This window comes from Metopolophium dirhodum, chromosome 6, assembly GCF_019925205.1.
Source record: "Metopolophium dirhodum isolate CAU chromosome 6, ASM1992520v1, whole genome shotgun sequence".
Taxonomy (NCBI): domain Eukaryota; kingdom Metazoa; phylum Arthropoda; class Insecta; order Hemiptera; family Aphididae; genus Metopolophium; species Metopolophium dirhodum.
Window position 1 is genome coordinate 31783226 of NC_083565.1, and position 19794 is coordinate 31803019.

The 19794-nt window shown below is 32.2% G+C and overlaps 3 protein-coding genes and 1 long non-coding RNA gene across 4 annotated transcripts; all 4 read left to right on the forward strand.

The window, feature by feature from the left end:
* The first annotated feature begins 1420 nt into the window (after positions 1-1420).
* On the forward strand, positions 1421-5277 carry LOC132946482 (uncharacterized). The gene is made up of 4 exons (XR_009664714.1): positions 1421-1510; positions 3067-3185; positions 4547-4665; positions 4929-5277. It is a non-coding gene; the product is annotated as an uncharacterized LOC132946482 (long non-coding RNA).
* A 3312-nt stretch (positions 5278-8589) lies between these two features.
* On the forward strand, positions 8590-10895 carry LOC132947694 (UDP-glucosyltransferase 2-like). Its single transcript, XM_061017953.1, has 5 exons — positions 8590-8643; positions 9098-9556; positions 9977-10196; positions 10313-10532; positions 10599-10895. The coding sequence occupies exons 1-5, from the start codon at positions 8590-8592 to the stop codon at positions 10675-10677; spliced, it is 1032 nt and encodes a 343-aa protein (XP_060873936.1). The 3' UTR covers positions 10678-10895.
* A 1258-nt stretch (positions 10896-12153) lies between these two features.
* On the forward strand, positions 12154-13814 carry LOC132947695 (uncharacterized). The gene is made up of 4 exons (XM_061017954.1): positions 12154-12996; positions 13051-13197; positions 13246-13443; positions 13641-13814. The coding sequence occupies exons 1-4, from the start codon at positions 12301-12303 to the stop codon at positions 13812-13814; spliced, it is 1215 nt and encodes a 404-aa protein (XP_060873937.1). The 5' UTR covers positions 12154-12300.
* Positions 13815-18403: 4589 nt separating this feature from the next.
* Positions 18404-19745, forward strand: LOC132947696 (uncharacterized). The gene is made up of 2 exons (XM_061017955.1): positions 18404-19313; positions 19384-19745. The coding sequence occupies exons 1-2, from the start codon at positions 18404-18406 to the stop codon at positions 19743-19745; spliced, it is 1272 nt and encodes a 423-aa protein (XP_060873938.1).
* Positions 19746-19794: the final 49 nt, after the last annotated feature.

Genomic DNA, 19794 nt, shown 5'->3' on the forward strand with positions numbered 1-19794 from the left:
TTGATTGTGACGCAAAACACTAGGATTTACCGTTAAAAATTTAGAATAAAGAATTAAAAATTAAAAATTAAAAAAGAAGAATTAGCCTTATTGTTGTACGTTATAGTAAGTCATATAATATCAGGCGCCTCGTATTACGTTTTTAATCTTTTTGACCCATCAAATGAAATTGTCATTACATTTACACAAAAATAAAACTAATAAAGGTGGGCAAGTGGGTTTTGCTCTGGCGGTTACAAGTGGGGCAATGTATTGGAAAGTATTAAATTTGAATTCAATGATATACCTAATATCACTGTATAAGAAAAACCATTCTGAGCGAAGGCGATCAGACACCGTGTATGGTATTAATAAGTCATAAGTATATATGATGTTATTCTTGTGAATAAAGTAATTTATATTATATATTTACGTGGAACCTTGTTGTAAGTTTTCTATCCTTAGCTACAAAAGTTGAACATTTTATAAATTTTTAACTACAATATAACTATTAATTTTTTTATTTAATAAATGTTGTACATAATCGAACTTTAAATGCTCATAAAAAAAATTGTGCCCATGTAATTTTAATATTTTTAACCTGTTATTTCAAAAATATATCAGATGCCTTGTAATAAATTTTCACGTATTTTGGACCAACACAAAAATTGTATTGATATTTATAGAAATAATATATAGGTACTCAAAACAAGTCGAAATATTTTTAATTGATAAAATAAACAATTAATGTTTTGAATTTTTAAGTGTCTACAGTCATTCGTTTTTGAATTACAACAAAATCACTACTTTAGAAATTGAGTGAATATTCAATGTTGTAAAAATATAAACTTCAAACGATCGTCAAAATATTTTTAAAAGTATTTAAGTAATTATTGAAATACCATAAAAAGTAAAGTATTTGATATAATCTGCAAATACAAAATAAAATTCTATTCACCTTTTAGTTCTGAAATAATTTGTTTTAATGAAACATTTTCCTATTGCATTTTAAAACATGATTCGTTCAATAATCAAAATTTTGATCAAACATGTTAGTTGGACCACAACAATGAACTTTTTGTACAGAGTTATATATTAATTTAAAGCTATATGTATTTGGAAATTTCATACCGTCATCGATCGTCGTCGACGATAAACGATAATGATAATTAATGATAACAATTGATAAATGATAAATGGGTAGTATTTTCGTATAATAAAATAATTATTAAGTATAAATTATGAAGTGAAACTATGAGACGATTATAAAATTTTAGAGTTATCAGTTACTAATCTGTATTATGTTCATAGGTCAGTCGTTAAATCATGATGCATAATATATTATGGATATTAGATTCTTGCTTGGGAAAATCCCATCCGTGGACCTTATATATAAGGCACTCCACGTCCAATGAACCATCACAGTAGAAACCTGAAGATTTCTTCTTTCAGTTTTTCATCGTCTGCTAAACTTGTCTTGTGAAAAACACTATACACTCATCACTAGCCAACAATCAACATGAACCGTCTGGTAATTATTATTATTTATGATACGTAACTTAAATTTATGTCTTCATAGGCGGAATGTACTGTATAGGTACTCCAAACACATTATCAACTCATTATTTCTAATAATTATTGTACTTTTAAACTCAATAAAATAATCATTTCTGTGTACCTATTTGTTTACCTAATAAAGTCCACAACTATACTGAATTGAAATTTATATATTATAAGTTAATTAAATTTTTTCATTGAAATATTCATAACACAATTTTTTTTTTAGCATCTTAAGTTCAATGTTTAATAAAATTAGTACACATTTTTACTCAATTTTTTTTTTAAATATATCGATACAATTTTATTCGTTGCGTAAAAAAGATTGAAAATGTAATACAATGCTCATCACGCATTCATAAAATATTAGTTTAAAAATATTAATAATATAATGTTAAAATTCTGTTAAAATTTTTATATACAAATATGATTATATACAAATAATTTACTCAATTTACTGGTAATGTAATAGTAATAACAATAGAAATATTATAGAAAATAACCTAGGTTGAAAAAAAAACTTAGTTATTTTATTGTTAGATTTTTTTTAATTAATTCTAAAACATAAAATAACAATACAAATTTGAAATTGTTTTTCTGAAAAACTGTAAAAATTTCTTATATTATTACTTATTGATTTTTTTCTAGTATTGAGTACTATACAGTGTGTGCAGATTGAGCTGACTATTGAAAAAACTTTTGTTCTAATTATAAATAAATTATAGCCATTTGCACATGTGATAAAAAATAAAAATATTTTTAATTTTTAATACTAAAAATAAAATAAAATAAATTGAGTTAAATTTTTTTGAATTAATTTGAAATAGCCTATTTGTGAATCTGATCATAAGAACGATTTGGATAATAAAAACATTTACCTAAATCAAGCAGTTTTTTTTAGATTTTTCTTAGAACATCAATATTTTTTTTATTAAATTAATTTGGAACGCAATAACTTTTTAAAAATATTATTTTTGGAAATTTGCTTACATGGGTATATTTCTTAAGTAATTTACTAATTATATAAGTTTATCAATTTTTGTCATACGTTTAAGTAGCATCAATTTTTTTTGTTTTTTGGTAAGTTCATTCTGTTACTTGCTGTATATTATGATTTCTTAAATAATAATAATTAATAGGCGTAAATTATCAATTAAAATGTTTTTTAAATTGTAATAGCTATTATAGTATACAACTATTGTAGCTCAACAATAACAATTGTTATATGATAAGAGAATTGTAAATGGTTTTGGAAAGTGGAAGAAACTTTAGAATATGATGTTTTATCGAAATTTAAATTTATGGTTTTTTATTTTCATTTACTTATATTCTAGAAAACAACGTATAGCCTCCGATTTCGCTGAATAATATACTTACTATAAATAGGTAGGTACTAGTACATCAGTACCTACACCTATTCTATGACTTAAATAATTTACCATAATATATTTCATAACTTATAAATACAACTATTGCCTAAATGGATGGACTATTACATTTGTGTTTTAAATTCGTTTTTATCTTTTCTAGTCAATTGTTATGGTTATTGCATTTGTCAGTTACTCACTGGGTGCACCGGAAAACATTGAATCGCACAGTGCAGACATAAATCATGACTTAGAGCACAGCAGTGACCATGAACTTGAGAAGTAAGTAGTACCTACTCCTTAAAAATACAGGACATTTTTATAAAATATCTGCTTTATTTCCGTACATTTATATAATGTTTATTTTCCTATTCATACACTGAAGTTTTACTTATTACTTATTACAATTTATTTTATAACTAATTTATTTTTAATTCTATGTCATATCATACCTATGCATTACCTTAATGAATAATGACACTATTAATTGTCTTAATTTGAGTTTTAAATAAGGGGTGGGGGGAAATCATAGTTTAAATATAGTGTTTATATTCCCCTGAAGAATTTGAAAGGAGTAGGGTAAAAAGTGGCAAAGATTGTTTCTTGGATATGGATATGGAGAAGGAAATGTTAACAATCACCCATCTGCATCAGAAAATCCAATTGGTGATTTCCGATCCCGTATAAACAAACGTAAAGTAAAGTGTCGTAAATATTGTAAAGATGATTGTGTTTTGGGATCAGAAACAAGTGAATGTTTGCAATGTATAAATAATTGTCTAGAAATAATATATCCTTGATATAGTTAAATTTTAAAATGTATGTATATTTAGGATTTTAAGTATACAATTTTTGTGAATTTATTTGTATACGAAGAATGCAATTATGTAGTCAATTAATTTAATTTTATGCAATTTGATTGTAGAAATCATGATAATTTGTACTGAGATGTATGCAAATTAAATTTGATACATTTTTGTTTATGTAATTCTGTATATTATATTATATTTTACATAACATATGTTTTTTTACGTCTGTTTTGGCCATGATATCCGAAGCAGTCTTCTTGACCACCTAGGTGACTAAAGAGAACGTTCATAAATTTTCACTCGAGGTGACCTACAGGTTGTAGGTAGTATTATCTCGTCTTCCAACCTGAGTAGATAACCGTGCTATGAACAGAGCACGATGTGTTTAGCAGGGTGCACAAAAAATTTGTGACCGGCCGCCGTCCTTGAGGACATTGGTCTTGTTTTAGTAGCTTGTTTTCAGGTTTTACGCCAGTATGGGAGATAGGGCCTAGGATCTCAGACATTTTCTGAAAATTATGACTTCCTCCCCCTCTAACCATAGTAGTATAGAAGTAAAAAGGCTGTGGTTATCTTACGATATATTGGACCACGAATTAAGATATTATTCCCATAGATAGATACTTTCAACTTTGATATCCGATGTCGCTGAAAAATATACTTACTAATTACTATAAATAGGTAGATACTAGTATATCAGTACCTACACCTATTCTATGACTTTAATAATTTACCATAATATATTTCATAACTTATAAATACAACTATATATATTGACTAAATGAATGGACTAATACATATTTTGTGATTTAAATTCGTTTTTATCTTTTCTAGTCAATTGTTTTGGTTATTGCATGTGTCAGTTACTCACTGGGTGCACCGGAAAACTTTGAATCACACAGTGCAGACATAAATCATGACTTAGAGCACAGCAGTGACCATGAACTTGAGAAGTAAGTAGTACCTACTCCTTAAAAATACAGGACACTTTTATAAAATATCTGCTTTATTTCCGTACATTTTTATAATGTTTATTTTCCTATTCATACACTGAAGTTTTACTTATTACTTATAACTATTTTTTTTTTTCGTGTATTATAGTTCTATGTCATATCATAATAACCTCAATGGATATAATGCACTTATTGCACACAAATTATTGTCCACAAATTGCGTACAAATCGTTTTTACTCATAAATTTTTTTTAAATTTGTAGTTTCTTATATGGATATAAAGACGGAAATGTAAACAGTGATCAATCTACATCAGAAAATCCAATTGATGAAGATAGAGGATGTGTGATGGCTATACGATGAAGTAATGTGTCGTAAATATTGTAAAAAAGCTTGTGTTTCGGGATCGGAAACAAGTGAATGTTTGAAATGTATGACTAAATGTCTACGTTAAAATAATTTAATTTGATATAGTTAAATTGTAAAATGTATGTAGATTTAGGGTTTTAAATATACAATTTTTGTGAATTTATTTGTATACGATGAATGCAATTATGTAGTCAATTAATTTAATTTTAAGCAATTTGACTGTAGAAATCATGATAATTTGTACTGAGATGTAATTTAATAAATTTTTGTTTATGATATTTTGTATATTATAATGTATTTTACATATGTTTTCTTACACCTGTTTTGGCCATAAATTTACGCTTTTCGAGTTGCATTAAAGCAAAATACAGGAGACCGAGTGGACCGTATTAATTATCATAATGTTGCACTTACAGCTGCTCATCGTCATATCCTTGGTACCTGGTGACGTCGGCTGTGCTATTGTATATTGTCCGAGATCCGAAGCAGTCGTATTGCCTTCCTAGGTGACCAAGTTCAAGAGAACGTTAATAAATTTTCACTCGAGGTGACCTACAAGTAGTAGGTATTATTATCTCGTCTACCAACATGTGTAGATAACCAATCAGACATCAAACTCATAATAATAATAATAATAATATTTATTGGCCAAGAGAAAGATACAATTTCGATAAGTAATTAATGATTATATATATAATATGGTTAGATGGCCCATCTCACCACTGAGGATAACCTCTTATCGGTGATGATGGAGTACTATTAAGAGCTAGGTTGGTATACATTTACAATTTTTATAATATTTTAGGTATTTCGTAAGAAATTGCGTCATATCTGACTATAATTCAAAAACGTAAATATATAAATAGACATACCTGTACAACTATAGTAATTAAAGCATAAACTGCAGAAAATAAGTAGATATAATATAATATATAAAAAAAAAGTAAATCATCAAAAATAGAAATTATAAATAAGTAAATAAATAGACTACATTATATATAGGTACACTGGTATATTACATAGGGTGTAGGTCACTAGTATTATTTAACAACCATAATTTAATAGATTGTTTATATATTTTATAGGACGTACTGTTAATAATTTCAAACCCACTTGCGAAAAACATCGGCTAGATTTTAATATACGAACAGTAGGTATTTCTAAGTTGTTTTTTTGTCATGTAATATAGTATCTAGGTTTGAATTCTATTAAATTAAATTTGTATGTGTAACATAGGGCATTTCTGTAAAATAATTGTTGCGTCGTAAGAACTTTAAATCCAGTAAATAGATCTTTGGTTGGATAATATCCAAACATATTATGTTTTTCGTTTACTCAAAATTATTTTAATTATGCTTTTTTGAGCTCTGAATATTTTATTGCTTCCTATAATACCTAATCCACCCCAGGCGGTTATTCCGTATTGTATAATAGATTGTGTCATACTAAAGTATATTAAACGTAGCGTCTGGTTATTTAGGTATTTTCTTGCGTTAATGAATAGATAGTGAATTTTCCGTAGTTTAATTATTGTGCTATTTATGTGTGTATCCCATTTTAGGTGTTGGTCAAAAATAGTACCTAAATATTTAATAGTTTCGGTTTTATTTATAACATTACACGAACAGTTATTAGATTTACAATCTGTATCATGGATTTTAATTGTATTTGAATTGGGTTGGGTTCTTTTGTCTAGAGTGAAATTAATGTAGTTTGATTTAGTGTAATTTATTCTTAAATTATGTTTAAGAAACCATGCATTTATTAAGTGGAGGTCCGTTTCTGCTTTTAGACGAACTTCGTCCCAATTGTCCCCAGATATAAGGATGGCTGTATCGTCTGCATAAGAAAATAGTTTACCGTGAATATTTAAATGACTTAGCGAAGAGACATATTATATAATATAAAGAATAGGTGATAATACTGTTCCTTGAGGAACTCCCGTTGTGATTGTAATTTCGTCACTAAGTGTGTTATTAATAATTCTTACTTGTTGTTTTCTGTTGTCTAAGTAAGATTCTAATAATTTTAGTAGTTTATTAACTATATCTATTGATTGAAGTATGAGTATCAACGATTTATGAGAAATGCTGTCAAAAGCTTTACTGAGGTCCAGGAAAATTCCTAATGTTTTTTTATTATTGTTTAAGTTATTGTATACATCCATGGTAAGCCGTCATATTATTATAAATAAATATTAAATATGTATGACTGTTAGATTTATCTAAATGATACTTTAACTATACAGTAAAATCTAGACAAATTTGTTACCTGGAGTCGTAAAAATTACCTCCCACTAAATATAATTAATAATAATTGTCATGATATTACTTTTTATCGTCTAGATAAAGTTATTACTTATATTTATATTATTGATGACTGTAGTTAATACATTTTAATACTTTAATTAACAATTCATTTAAGATGTTACAATTCATAAACAGGTATATTCGATTAGTTGTTATATAGCAAAATCATAAAATATAATATGTACTTTTTTATCAATTCTATAATAATATAATAACTATCATTCAGATTTTATATATTTTTAATTATATAAAAGTACAACATTATAATAGCCCGTAAATATAGGTTATCACTTATCAGATAAGGCACGGCGTACCTACTGTCGCAGTTACAAGACAATTAATGTGCGAGGTATATTATAATATAATGTGATAACTGATAATGAATCCCGATATCATATATCACACTCACGCACACACACGCAGACACACACACACACACATCAAATAGCCAGTACGTACAAAACGTCCCAATACATAGGTGATGCACCCGTTGTTTATTTTGTGGTCTCTGCGGGTTTTTAGATACAACAAAAACGAACCACTACCACTATTAGTTTTTTTTTAGTTGCTCTGCTCAAATATTATTTAAACTATGTATGTATTTCGTACCGTTGTGTAAAGTTATTGTAACAGGAAGTACACTGGCTACGCTCCACAACCACATTTGTGAGTACCAAAATTATTATTTTATTGTTAATCCAAAACTGTTGTGCATCAGCCATATTATTATATTTTATTGAATTGTGAGCTTATAATATATAGTAGTTCCAAAACTGTTGTGCATCAGTCCACACTATTATAGTTATTATTTATTGTTATTCTCAACTGTTGTACACCGGGGCATATTTATTATTAATTTGTTGTTATTTGCAAATCTGTTGAAAATCAGTACACATTATCTATACAATAAAAGCAAGTCCAGATTTTGTGTCACGGGTTGGCTCCGAAACGGCTTAACCGATTTGGCTGATTCTTTTATTGTTATGTTCGTAATTGTCAGGAAAAGTTCTTATGGCAGACACTTTTAGGAAAATCTACCGGAAAAGTAGGAAATCTGGAAGTCCAAAATACAATAGCGGCGCCATCTGTCCAGAAGAAAAATAAACATAATAATAATATATTTTTGTTTATTGTAAGGTTGCTATTGGTTATGATTGTTATAGTTTAAGTTGTTAATTTTGAAGAATTGTATTAAAATAAAAAAAGGATATCAAACCCTGGCCGCTTCACAAATGGTGGCTAGAGAATGCGTTTATCTAGGAACAATATAGTTGAAGATGAAATTAATAACATGTCCACTGTATTTTGAATTAAGTAAAATCAAAAAACTTGGTATAACTTTGATACTTAGAGTTAAATTATACACTTACGTACAAACGGCTATAATATGACATAAGCACACAACGACAAAATTGTCAATAATAAATTGTTAAAATATAATATTATATAGTTCTAAATGTACCTAATATCTATTAAGCGTGGCACAATAGCATCTGGGATTTCTCAGCTTTCATACGATACGATTTTGGCGCTTTCGTACCTAGTATACAACTTTTTTTTCTTATCTCATTTTGGCGCTTATCTCTTCCACCAGTACAAAAAGCACGCAAACTACCGCAAGTAGATTGCCTACATCATGATATACCGCTTTGAATCTCACGGGATAACGCCGTTCAAGATGGCTATGCATCAAAATATAATATAATTTATACATTTAAAAAGTTATTGCTTCCACATTATATTACACCCAAAAGGAGTTAAACAATCAGAATTTATTTCGGTCCCGACCATTCGACGTGGTGATCGCCGAGGCTTTCCGGTCGGATTGCGTGTCGTACGCGGCTACCGTTCTTCGCGTTCCCGTCATATACGTCGTCCCTTCGCCAATCGTCACGCACGTGGAGCGTTCGTTCTTCGGTCACGTCCCAAACCCCGCGGCCGTCTCCAACTTGTTGTCACGACGCGGCGTACCAAAAACGTTCGGTGAACGTTTCACCAATACGCTGCGTATGATTTCCAGTTCGTGGCTGGTTTGGACCAACGAACGGAGGCTCCGGAAATCCGACCCGCGACCGTTTGACGCTATGGACCGGGTCAGACCGTCGTTGACTTTCACCAACACGCACTTCATCACCGAACCTTCTAGGCCACTGACACCGGACATCGTACAAATCGGCGGCATACATCTAACTCCACCAGGACCGATACCAAAGGTAAATAATATAATAATATTATATTATAATTAGTAAAATTGGGGATTTGCGGCTGACGGACTTTAAAGAGTTAAAAATAGGCAATTTTGAAATGGCATGCACGCGGATCTTATAAATATGTGTGTAAACGCATAGTTAGTGAACATCACCCATTAAAAAGAAGGGTGGCGCCCGCCACCCTTAACGAATGGTTTCAGTGCCACTAAATTCACATGCAGTACCTATAATATTTTATGCTCGCTGATTATATAACTACCTAAGGAATGTATCAATTTTTTAATTAAATCTTGTGCAAATTTGCAACACTGTCATAGGGGTAATTTGGAAAATCCATTCTGCAGAGAAACTGAACCAGCGATATAACATGTATTTAGATTTTAAAAAGTTAAATAATTGTGCGATCGGTTTGTTTGTTAACAGGACATTTTGGAATTCATTGACGACGCGCCTAACGGAGTGATTTACTTCACGTTCGGTACGGTGGTTTCGATGGCATCGTTACCGGAAAATGTACTGAAAGTGTTAAAAGAGGCAATCGCTCAGGTTCCGCAAAAGGTTTTGTGGAAATACGAAGGTGAAATGGCAGAAAAACCGAAGAACGTGATGACGCGGAAATGGTTTCCACAACGCGATATACTTTGTACGTGCCGTTATGTGGTAATCGTAATATGCATATGTAGACTATAGTTGTGTATAGTACCTAAACTATAATGTTATTGACTGTAATCCTGCATTATTATATATTTTATCATATAGTGCATACTAATGTGAAACTGTTTATCAGCCATGGAGGTATATCTGGAGTATACGAAGCTGTAGACGCAGGTGCGCCCTTACTAGGATTTCCGATTAACTACGATCAACCGAGAAATATTGACAATCTGGTCGACGCCGGAATGGCGATCTCTATGGATCTTTTTTCTGTAACTAAAGACACGGTTTTTAACGCCATTTCGGAGATTGTCAACAACGACAGGTGAGACATTTTATTTCTAATAAATTCTATAAAACGCTTAAATATTACTTTGTACCGTTCTCGTAGGTACCAACAAAACGCTAAAATAGCTTCTGATCGATTCAAAGACCAGCCCATTTCACCAGCGGTGTCGGTGGTCTACTAGACTGAGTACGTTTTGCGTCATAACAGAGCACCTAGTTTAATATCTCACGCTCTGAATCTAACGTGGTATCAATATTTTTTAGTTGAAATAATTAGCACATTTTTGTTCATTGGGTTTGTCCTTTTTTTCATAATCTATTATGGCCTAAAAATTATTTGTAAACATAGTTTGTTCTCAACTTGTTTTTCCAGTGTCAACGCAAAACTAGAATAAAATTAATTTACACAAATAATAAATATTTGACCTGTTCAAAATAATGTACATCATACATTATAGTAGTATTGTCCATATTATGCTATATTATGTTTGGTTTTTATTGCTCCTCCAACAACTTTTAAATATAGTAAAATATACTTCAATAAGATGTATTGAATTGAACATTAAGAACTTCCCCTTGTATATGCCATCAATAATCAAAGTGGTTATGTTATATCCCACTCACAAAACGTAAAACCACGAAAACGATGTGATAACACAGATACGACGTAGAATACATAGGTACTTTTACACTTTGTGGTACCCCTATTTATTTATTTACACTTGCACAACAAAGGGATGCACTTCCAAATTTAAAATGTATAACCAACCAAATATTGATAAATAGGTACTTATTATTAATAAGAATGTGAAACTGTTTATCAGCCATGGAGGTAAGTAGTATCATTTGGGGAGTTCAGACCGCTGACCCCCGCACCCTCCGCACCCTCCGCACCCTCCGCACCCTCCGCCCCCTCGCCCTCCTCGCCCTCCTCACCCCCTCGCCCCCCGCACCTCCTCGCCCCCTCGCCCTCCGCACCCTCCGCACCATCAGTTAATTAGTGATAATGATTATCCGTAACGTGTGCAGTGTATAAATCTCCTTATCAGTAATTAACTCCTACTATCAGCATCTGATGCAACTACCATAACCTTATCAGTAATTAACTCCTCACTAGTGATAACGATTATCCGTAACGTGTGTGGTGTATAAATCTCCTTATCAGTAATTAACTCCTACTATCAACGTTGAGTGTGAAATTAAAAATAAACATATATTATTATTAAATATCGTATGACGCATATATTTATTGTTATGACGGTGTAGATTTATTCAAATAGCCGAAAATCACGAAATAAACGCTTATTGATATAATTCAGAAATATCTACAGCGTAGCAACATTTAGTGTACGGCGTAGGTTTTTTTGAAAACGAACAAATAGCTGAAAATCACGAAATAAACGCTTATTGATATAATTCAGAAATATCTATAGCGTAGCAACATTTGATGTACGGCGTAGGTTTTTTTGAAAACGATCAAATAGCCGAAAATCACGAAATAAACGCTTATTGATATAATTCAGAAATATCTACAGCGTAGCAACATTTGATGTACGGCGTAGGTTTTTTTGAAAACGATCAAATAGCCGAAAATCACGAAATAAACCTATATTATTTAATATGAGAAATATCTACAACACGTGAATGTGAAACGGACACTATATAGGCTCCGCAAGAGTCGGCATTCAATCAGTCTGTCGTCAAGTGTACACACGTACGATTCTCCTCCGTCTTTATTATATTTGTTAAGTGTTTACAATTTTTCCAAGTCTTTATTATTTTTATAATAAACAATTTTTAAAAACATGGCTGGTTCAATTGAAGACAACGCTGCATTATACAAGAAGAAGACCTTTACGTATGTACCACCATCACCACCGGCTGAACTCATCGAAACCACAAGCTACACGATCAACTTTACAGCACGCAAATTCATACTTGTCGGTGTCGATCCTACTGATAATTTTCAAGTCACCGTTCATTTATTAACACCATCGCGTCATGTTAAAATATCGCCGGATTTCCTGAGACGCATATTCTCTATGATGGGGCATATCTTATCATTTATATTAGATACGGTCCAGTACAAGCGCATCATATTTCTTGAGACGGAATTTCATAAAATATCCAGTATGGTGTATGGCGGAGAAAATGTGCTAGTAATAGAGTCAAAAACTCAGGACGGGTGCAGAGTACTGTTAAATCGGGAGGACTTTATTAAGCTTCAATATCTTGAATGTAGTATTTTCGAAAGTATTGTACGGAAAGAAATAAACACTGCTCCATTAATTACAAGGCAGTTTGACGATTTTGCGATGTATCTACATGAGAAATCTGCTCACCTTAAATCACCACCGAAAAATTTAGAAGAGATGTTAATATTCATTAAAAACGTACAAGACGATCGAACGGAGAAAATTTACCCAAACATGATCGGTCAAATACAAATGTATGCAACCGTACAACTAGCTGAAACTGTGTTACAACAGTTGACGCATGAGGTAATTCATAAATATAGTAGTACATGTGAAAAAAAATATTTAATACAATTTTAGTTACAGAATGGTCAAATGGATACACCAACGTCTCCAAGCTATTCGCCGGTCAGCAATATATTCAGCATGCACGACGATTCATCTGCACGTGATGGATTTAATCAGCCTAAGGATGATATTTTAGCTAAGGTAATTTATATAAACATAGTTTTAAAAATAAAAACACAATATTTATTTTATATTTATTTTTCCCAGGCACTAGATTATATTGATGGACCTGCACGGACACCAGCCGAGATTCGCAACCTGCAGGCATGCGAGGTAAACGATGGGCCTGATTTTTTCTACCAATTCAGGACGATATCACCACCGCAACCTTACCCAACTTTCACCGAACATCCAGTGCCATCACACAAACGATCTCAGTCAACCTTCGCCAAGCATCCGACGCCAGTACGTGATGTTAAGCGACGTCTATTTTAATATTTGTATGAAAATAACTAATTTATATGAAAATAAAACAAGCGTGATACTTAAAAAAAAGTTTTTTATTTATTAAAATAATAGTAAGGTTTACAATAAGTATTTACAAGGTTCTTACTTCTCCATTAAATGGATTATAATTTATAATTTGGTCATGTAATATTAAGCAATATGCAGATGTTGAAGCTGGGAACGCTTCGTCTGCTTCTAGTTCAATCCTGAGGTCGACGGTTGATGTTTTCACGTTATCGTTCTGTCTGCTCATGTCAACAACTATAATTGGAGACAGATTTTTGAAATCTGCTCGATTCAACAGAGGTTTCACATCTTCATGTCCGTAGTAAGATTTCTGGAACTCGGCATACGTGCGATATAATGTCGCCATCTTATTCTTGGTAAAGTCACACTGAAAATCTTCATAGGGGAATACTTCTGCGTTTAAATAGACCTTTAGGTTTTTTATTTTACAATGGTCGAAACACGACATTGCTTTAGTCGGACTATTTTTCCTAGCGGTTTGAAAACCGATTATTACATACCTAGGTTTTTCTAATTTGTTGGATGTCTTCACTTTCCACGAATGCGAAGTGTTTTGAGGTAAAAATGGATATTCACACAGTTCCCACGATCTAAACGCACATGTCAGTGGTTTCTGACTATTGATTACTCTCAACAGTCTAATTTTTTCTCTGTCACTAACTCTCACTATAGGCATCCGCCACAATATTTTTGTTATGTTTATTTTAACGTCTTTTAGTTTAGGAGCGTCTGTGACAACTTCATTATTTTTAAACTGCTTGATGGCATTGATATCAATCGATGCTCTATTTAATATAAGTTGCTGATTACAGTTTATTAAAATTCGCTTATAATCTTCACAAAAACCAAACAAATCTTTAAGATTAATACATCCGTTAAAATGGTCGTTATCGATAAAATCTTTATTAGCAGTTTTAATTTCGCTATCCCAAGCAGCATTATGACGCGATGAAATATTTGTTTTATTATACGAGCAATATCCTTTTAATGTGGACGATATACCCGGATTGACGAGTTTCTGAATTTGAGTACCGTTTATTTCGTATTTCATTTCAGAGAAAAGAAATGCCAGTCCGTTGTTTATGAATCTAATCTCGTCAGTTATTTCCACAGGTTTGATTATTGTCCCCTCGATGTAAATATAACTCTCACATGGTAAAGTATAAGACTCTGTGTTATGCAGAGCAATACGCACCTCATCGTTATTGGAAAGAGCAGATGTTGAATACGGTAAAAAAGAATGATAGTCAATTTGAGTTATTTTACAATCGTCGGTGTATCCAGCCGTTACATCCAAATACAAATCGTCCATATTAAATAGCGTTCAGCGAGCGTAGAAAAGCCAAATTATCTGCTGTTAGACTATGATCAACTTGTTTACGTTTCGAATATTTCTTCTTCTTCGGAGTTGTTACCTTTCTACTGTTTTTAATACGACTGACAGGTTTTACATATGTAGTCCTATTTATATTACAAAATTTCAGACCCATCACAAGTCTTGAATTAATAATCGTATCGATACTGGCTCGCCTCGTAGATCGACCAACTCGTTGTCTTGATTTTTTAAAATTATACTCGCGTGCGTTATAGATGTAGAATTAATTGGGTAAAATACCAAATGTGTTGGAACCTCTATTATTTTATAACCTGGAGGTACATTCGGGTAAAACTCATGTATTGTATGGCACTGCTTACCGTTAACGAATGAACCCATAACCAGATTTGAGTCGATATATATACAGTTTGTTTTAGTAATATTGACCAACGCATCTGATACGTGATTGACATTAGCACCATACTTACGGTTTTTAAACCCCAATAACTGTCCTATACTATCAGGCATGGAAAAATCTACAGTTTCGCTACAAAACATTGAGCATTTTAATGTAATATTATCTGCTCTCAACATGAATAAAGTATCTGAATTAGGTAATACACGTATTATTGCCGCTTCGATTTCCTTCAACTCATAAGATCCAGTGGGTATTGTATAGCTTCCGCTTGTACGCTTACCAGCGATATTATTTGTGATTCCTATTTTGCTGCATTTTTCGTTTACATTAGGTATAGAATTATTTGTTTGAAAACCCAGCAGACAGATTTTAGCATTTTTACTGACTTCTATAGGTGGAAAAAAGTCGCATGACAATTCACTCGAGTTGCCGGTTAACGTTATAGTGTACATGATAAAAATTGTAAGCACAAGTGACCACAGTTTGTTGTATTATATTTTTGATGTCTATCGTAATTATATTCGATACTGCACCCGTTGAAATATTTCTGTAATTCTAACGGAGGGGGTAAGTTTCCGTAGCTGTCAAAATATTTAACTTGTTTTCCGATTTTCTTATACGCTACCCAATGAGTACCTGTACCGATTTCAGTATCTAAATTAACTACAGCCGACTCTTGATTTTTTAAACGTTGTGGCAACTTGTCTCTAGAAAATACGCCAATGAAATGAGGTATTTTCAACATGACAGCGTATTTTATAACCTCATAATCGAACAACGCTCTATCGGGTAACGTAACAATTAGTTTTTTGACCTAGACTTCTTCTTCTTAACTGATCCGCCCTTGTATGGTGCTAGGTATAAACCTTTACCTTTTACGATTTTATAAGAACTACCCTTGTGAGGTGCTAGATATAAGCCTTTGCCTAAATGAATAGGAGTGTTTTTACCAGAATTTAATTCTTTCACGACTTTTACTATATTACCGACACCTCCGGTAAGTGCACCTAATGCAGATAAACCAGCAAAAATAGGTATTAATGGTAAAACACCGCCCTTTTTCGGTATCGGTATAATCCTTGAAGTTTTAGTCTTCTTGTTTTTAGATTTTTTAGATTTTTTCGCAGCTGACAGACATGTTTTTACTAATTTAGTTATATTTTTTTCGTTAATTTTATTTTTGATCGAATTTTTAGCAGCCAAAACCATTTGTTTAAATCCGCAACCAGCTCCAATCTTACGTTTGACCTTCATGGCTGTAGTGACCAGCCAAGACGCAGCTTTTTCCTTGATACCTGTGTTTTTAGATTTAAACACTTCCCAAGCTTGATTTTCTAATACTTCGTCCGCTCTGTGTCTATCGGTTAGTGAATTACTTTCTTCGTATGCGATATCGTGGGCTCTGGCCAACTCGTCAAGACGGTTTATTCCGCGTTCTCCACGCGCTAGTCTTTCTTTTAATTTGGTTCCAGGACCGGCAAATCTATAACAAATATATAAAATGTAGACAGGTTTTAATAATAACAATAATATTATGTAGTGACTTACCTATAGCCTGGTAAATGCAATTCCACGGGTAAATGATTTATAACAGAGTTAATAAGACCGGATCCTTTATTGTTGTTTCGCTTACGAACGTGAGACATCGTGTGACGTTATCGCTAACATTGCATCTATATTTATAGTGAAAAATTAAAAAAAATGCGTCTTATTGATCAAGAGAAAAAACTTCGGATTTATAACATTGATACCCCCGAGACAATTCAGCTGAGACACGGTGAACTTTTCCCAAATACGATAAGGTCGTTGGTACTTGGGAGCTCTGGTTGTGGTAAAACCAATCTGATGTATTTTCTACTCGTCGATGAAAACGGTTTGCGATTTGAAAACGTTTACATATACTCCAAGACGCTGGAACAACCGAAATATAAATTACTGAAACGTATTATTGACGGTATTGATGGTATCAACATTTTTACCTTTTTCGAGAATGATAAAGTAATTCCTCCCGAGAAAGTTTTACCGAACTCAATTTTTATCTTGGATGATGTTATCGGAGAACAACAAAATGTAATAAGAGATTATTTTTCTCGAGGTCGCCACAATAAAATTGATATATTTTATCTGGCTCAGAGTTATTCAAAAGTACCTAAACAGCTGATACGTGATAATGCAAATTTAATAGTATTGTTCAAACAAGATGAAACTAATTTAAAACATGTATATCAAGAGCACTGTTCAGGGGACATGACATATGTACAATTTAAAAATTTTTGTATGACATGTTGGAACCGTGAGATGTTTACATTTGTTGTTATTTGTAAAGATTGTGGGCGTGATAACGGACGTTATCGTTTTGGGTTTGATACTTATGTGCTTATATAAGGCGATACAATTAATAAATATTATCATTTAAAACGTAGTCATGACGGATGCAACTACTGTTCTAGATGAGCTTGTCAAAGCTAAGGAAAGTATTAAACGTAAATATATCGCATTAAAAACAGGCTCGGATAATGTTCAACAACTAATGACACAGACATTAAAACCAATAATCGATCCATTAACTAAAATATCGAATAAACCTCGATTAAACAAAGAAAATATTAACGTCAGCTCGAAAAACTCATTTGCAGACGACTATCAACAGGAAATTGAAAATTGGCTACAGTCTACAGACTTGGATAAAATATACGGTCCGAAAAAACTTCCAAATGGCCATATTATATTGGGCGATAAAGAAGTAAAATTCATCGAAAACACTATACTTATTGACGACGGTACTGTTTATAACTTAACCTCAGGTCTTATTCAGTTATTATTTTTGAAAAATCCGCTTGTTTATACCGATAACGATTTAGATGTGTATAAATCTATATTGGCACAGACATCAGCACATATAGCTATTGGAAGAAAAATAATAAAAAAGGGTGGCTTTAAATATACATCAATCATCAATAAATTATTTCCCTCGGGCAGTGGACTGTCTATGAAATTGCAGAAAAATAACTTAGTGTATTGGGACAATCCAAACGAGTTGGTCGATCGATTACGTCTACTTCTAGCGTCAAAGGCCGCTGGTAATACAGGCGTTTCAAACGAAATAATATCGATTTTCGAGGAATTACGTGAGGCCGGTCTAATAAAGCGAGTTCCAGATGTCTAAACGGGAAATCGCTAACGAACTTCATAAACCAGCAAGGAAAAATTTCACTAGGCGTCGAGTTAACGTCTATGGAAAAAATGATTTATGGCAAGCTGACTTGGTTGAAATGATACCATATTCAAAAGTAAATGGTGGTTACAAATACATCCTGGTTGTAATTGACTGTTTTACGAAATTTTCTTGGGCGAAACCGTTAAAGTCTAAGACAGGTAAAGAAGTTACTAGCGCGATGGCTACAATATTAGTCGAACGTTCACCAAAACTTTTACAACTCGATAACGGAAAAGAATTTTACAACACCACTTTTGACGCTTTGATGAGCAAGTATGGCATACACAAATATTCAACTTTCAGTATTCTAAAGGCTAGCATCGCAGAAAGGATGAATCGTACTTTGAAAGGGAGAATGTATAAGGAGTTTACTGCACGTGGCTCTCACGAATGGGTTTCAATTCTACCAAAGTTGCTCGACGAATACAATAATTCACCACACAGGACTATAGGAATGACACCAATACAAGCAGATTCCGACCCCGCCTCAGTGGTAATAAAACAGCGTAAAATTAATAATGAAAAAATTAAATTCAAAGTCGGTGATAAAGTTCGTATAAGCACACAGAAAGGCGTATTTACAAAAGGTTATTTACCAAACTGGTCTACGGAAATATTCGAGATTATCAAAATAAATAAAACATTGCCCGCTACTTATCAGTTGCAAGATTATATGAGTAACCCTATTGCCGGTTGTTTTTATTCTTCGGAAATAAGCAAGACCGATTTCCCAAACGAATATTTAATCGAGAAAATTATTCGCAAAAAGGGCGATCAAATGTACGTCAAGTGGCTAGGATTCGATAATATACATAATAGTTGGATAAATACACGTGATGTTAAAAAATATTGTCAGTCGTTTTATAACTATGAACGTGTTTGGTAGTTCTCAGGTGAGTGACACTAGGAGAATTATTTCAGATATTCAGTCAAGTAACAAAACGATACTAAATGATACGAAACTCCAACAGAAAGAAATTGATACTTTGAAAAGTAATATTGTTAATCTACATGATAAGATACAATTGTTGGAAAATAATATACAAACAAGTAATAAGTCTTTATTAAATTGCGAAAATCGTATGTCGGAGCTATTTAATAACTGTGCTGAAACTAGTACAGCAATCGCTATCCAGGGGCTTGACGTGGCTCAATTAAAAGCTGAAGTAAATCGTATAACTGGAATATTTGATGAAAATTCATTACCGAATCATGGAACATATATTTCAGATTTAAACTCACGTTTAGAGATCATTGAAGGCAAAAAAATTAAGAAAACTTAATTTTATTTAATATACTTACTAATTAGTTGGTTAAATATATGAGAAATTG

Bases quoted from the DNA above. Each gene is read 5' to 3' on its own strand.
- LOC132947696 (XM_061017955.1), top strand. From the start codon at position 18,404: ATGTCTAAACGGGAAATCGCTAACGAACTTCATAAACCAGCAAGGAAA. The intron at 19,314-19,383 runs GTCAGTCGTTTT...GAATTATTTCAG, and splicing joins ACGTGATGTTAAAAAATATT to ATATTCAGTCAAGTAACAAA.
- LOC132947695 (XM_061017954.1), top strand. From the start codon at position 12,301: ATGGCTGGTTCAATTGAAGACAACGCTGCATTATACAAGAAGAAGACC. The intron at 12,997-13,050 runs GTAATTCATAAA...ATACAATTTTAG, and splicing joins TACAACAGTTGACGCATGAG to TTACAGAATGGTCAAATGGA. The intron at 13,198-13,245 runs GTTTTAAAAATA...TATTTTTCCCAG, and splicing joins AGGTAATTTATATAAACATA to GCACTAGATTATATTGATGG.
- LOC132947694 (XM_061017953.1), top strand. From the start codon at position 8,590: ATGCGTTTATCTAGGAACAATATAGTTGAAGATGAAATTAATAACATG. The intron at 9,557-9,976 runs GTAAATAATATA...GTTTGTTAACAG, and splicing joins CACCAGGACCGATACCAAAG to GACATTTTGGAATTCATTGA. The intron at 10,533-10,598 runs GTGAGACATTTT...CCGTTCTCGTAG, and splicing joins GAGATTGTCAACAACGACAG to GTACCAACAAAACGCTAAAA.